Source organism: Limulus polyphemus, unplaced genomic scaffold (genome assembly GCF_000517525.1).
Source record: "Limulus polyphemus unplaced genomic scaffold, Limulus_polyphemus-2.1.2 Scaffold3254, whole genome shotgun sequence".
Lineage (NCBI taxonomy): Eukaryota > Metazoa > Arthropoda > Merostomata > Xiphosura > Limulidae > Limulus > Limulus polyphemus.
This window is the reverse complement of record NW_013668864.1, coordinates 107,644-110,512: the sequence shown is the minus strand read 5'-3', so window position 1 is coordinate 110,512 and position 2,869 is coordinate 107,644. Positions and strand designations below refer to the sequence as shown.

The following is a 2,869-nucleotide window of genomic DNA, read 5'->3' as shown; positions in this document are numbered from 1 at the left end:
TGTTATAGAGTAGGATATACTGTTAGTACTTTAAGTTATCTTACTGTTATAGAGTGGGATAGACTGTTGGTACTTTAGGTTATCTTACTGTTATAGAATGTGATGGACTGTTGGTACAGCGATTTGGTTTTTGTCGGTGTATAGAATAATCTGGTGATGAGTGACGTAACTTTCTTTTAATGTACATCTGATTATCACATTTTGTTTAAATGAATATTTCTCTACAACTAACCTGTAGTGAATGTTGTAAGCAAATCTTCATACCGATATACGAGTTTTGTACCTTGCGAAATTATTACAGCTGTAATATCATACTACATAATATAAATAACAATAATTACATGATGAGAACGTTACAGATATAATATACTAAAAATATTAATGTCAATAATTATGCGATTCAAGGTTTTCTAAGGATTAATAATCTCTGAATATTCGTCCGAATCTGTTTTAACATTTGATCACTTAAATTTTAGACTTGTTTGAACGCACCATATCCATCTTTGGACGAGTGGACATTTTGGTGAATAACGCTGGGATTGGAGGAGAAAACAATTGGAGAAAGGTCGTTGAAGTGGACCTGGTCAGTAACGGTTTAATTGATTGTATTGTGGAAAGGAGTGTTTAGTACTGTGTGTTAAATTATTGTTATGAGACCGTATGTGTTAGTTTATAATTAATAAATAATTCCGACTGGTTACCTATTATTAGTTGTAATAAACTAAACGTGCGGTGAGTAATATATTACATTTATTCCCAAAGCTAGTAACAATCAAACCACATAATGTCGTGTACTCATTTCCTATTTTTCTATACTAATGATAATCGGTGCTGGTTCTTTTCCTCTTTAACAATGACCCAACATGCTCATAACGAGTTGTTCTTGTTTTGTTTTTATATAAAGTAACGACCATATTGTTATAGAATGTTTTCATTGGTTATCTATGAACACATGCACATAACCATATGCTGGTTTATACTGGTTACATTTATATATTATACTAGTTTTATTTCGTCTATAATAACCTGGTTATTAAAAACTTCTTTATTAGTAATTGCTTTTCTGTCATATTATTCGAGTGTAACACACTACAGGGTTTGAGTGTGTTATATTAAAACGATCTTGCAGCCTCGTCACACGTTACAGTTTGTATTATCATGTTTGGTCATGTTCCGTCTAACAACCGTGCACATTACCAACAGATCTGCAGCGTAGTTTTTACTGAAAAAGGTTTCGTCGTAAGGCTGTCATGTCAAAAGCATACCACTACTCCCGGTTTTCTAGCACCCGTTTCAAAAGTTTGAGCACAAAGAAATCCGTAGGCGACTTGACCGGTATGTCTTCTTACGGAAGAGCATGAATACTCCTTGTGGTACACAACAATTGAATGGATATGTTGTGGAGACAATTTGCGTACACGTGACTCATGTCGCTTTTTATCATGGAAATCTGTCTTGATTATGTTGCGTTCTGTTTCCTGGAGCACAAAGACGTCTTTAGCAACAGTCCTTTGTTGTTGTTTTTATTCTCACCTGTTACAAGACGCTGGACTTTGTTTATCACGGCTGGGGAACGACTTGTTGCAGGTCTCTCTTCGGATGGTCCTGTTACCCCAAGTTGATCTATATATTGCTTTGTTTTCCAATGCTTTGATTTTATATAGACTGTGGTTGTAACTCGACTTGCTGATTTGCATATTCAAAATTCATTAATATAACACACTCCGCCCTCTGTAGATGCATAACATAATCCAAATTATGTTTTCGAAACAATGACTAAAATCGCCTGTATCAACGACATGTACTTTTTATATTTATAGACTGAAAATTAATTCTTACTGATGCATTCTGAAATATTTTATTTACTGTTTCTTTACAGATGGGTGTTATCTCTGGTACAAAACTGGCCTTTAAGTTTATGGGAACAGAGAATGGAGGAGTTGGTGGCGCTGTGGTCAATATAGCCTCAACAGCAGGTCAGATAATCACATATGCCCATATCAACATAGAAAATTCTCCAATAAACGAAACCGAAACTATAAACAATACAACACATATTTCTTTATGATGAAGCTGTATCTGAATTATCGTTAAATCAACTAACATTTATAATGTTTAAAGTGTTTACTATTGTTATTAATACTCATATGACCAACAGTTATTGTTCACGAAAGTTGCTAAAACCATTAGTTAACAAACTTGAAACTTGTGTATATTTAAAAGGAGTAATATTTTGATAAGTTAATTATCTACATAAAAGTATTTGAACTTAAATATTAATATATATTTGTTTAGCATACAGTGTTGGAAATATTGAGGAAACGGTGATAGAAAAGGGTATAAAAACAATTACTTCTTTAACGTGTAAATAAACTGCACCAAAGCACAGTTAAATGTTGATAGTTTAATTGATTTGTTATCACCCAAACAATCAGAAAGTGCCACACCAGTATAAACCCAATAAAAGTACGGAACTAAAACACCACAAGGTCGAGGTAACAACGGACTAAAATACCACAAGTTCGAGGTAACAACGAGACTAAAATACCACAAGGTCGAGGTAACAACGGAACTAAAATACCACAAGGTCGAGGTAACAACGGACTAAAATACCACAAGTTCGAGGTAACAACGGAACTAAAATACCACAAAGTCGAGGTAACAACGGGACTAAAATACCACAAGGTCGAGGTTACTACGGGATTAAAATACCACAAGTTCGAGGTAACAACGGGACTAAAACACCACAAGGTCGAGGTAACAAAGGACTAAAATACCACAAGTTCGAGGTAACAACGAGACTAAAATACCACAAGGTCGAGGTAACAACGGAACTAAAATACCACAAGGTACGAGGTAACAACGGACT

The 2,869-nt window shown here is 34.5% G+C and overlaps 1 protein-coding gene across 1 annotated transcript in view; it reads left to right on the top strand.

The window, feature by feature from the left end:
* The window catches only part of LOC106468996 (15-hydroxyprostaglandin dehydrogenase [NAD(+)]-like), a 29,131-nt gene that overhangs the window by 16,863 nt on the left and 9,399 nt on the right, over positions 1 to 2,869 (top strand). The window contains exons 3-4 of the mRNA XM_022397393.1: positions 477 to 583; positions 1,880 to 1,976. Of these exons, the coding sequence (XP_022253101.1) occupies positions 477 to 583; positions 1,880 to 1,976 (204 nt within the window). The remainder of the gene's footprint in view (positions 1 to 476; positions 584 to 1,879; positions 1,977 to 2,869) is intronic.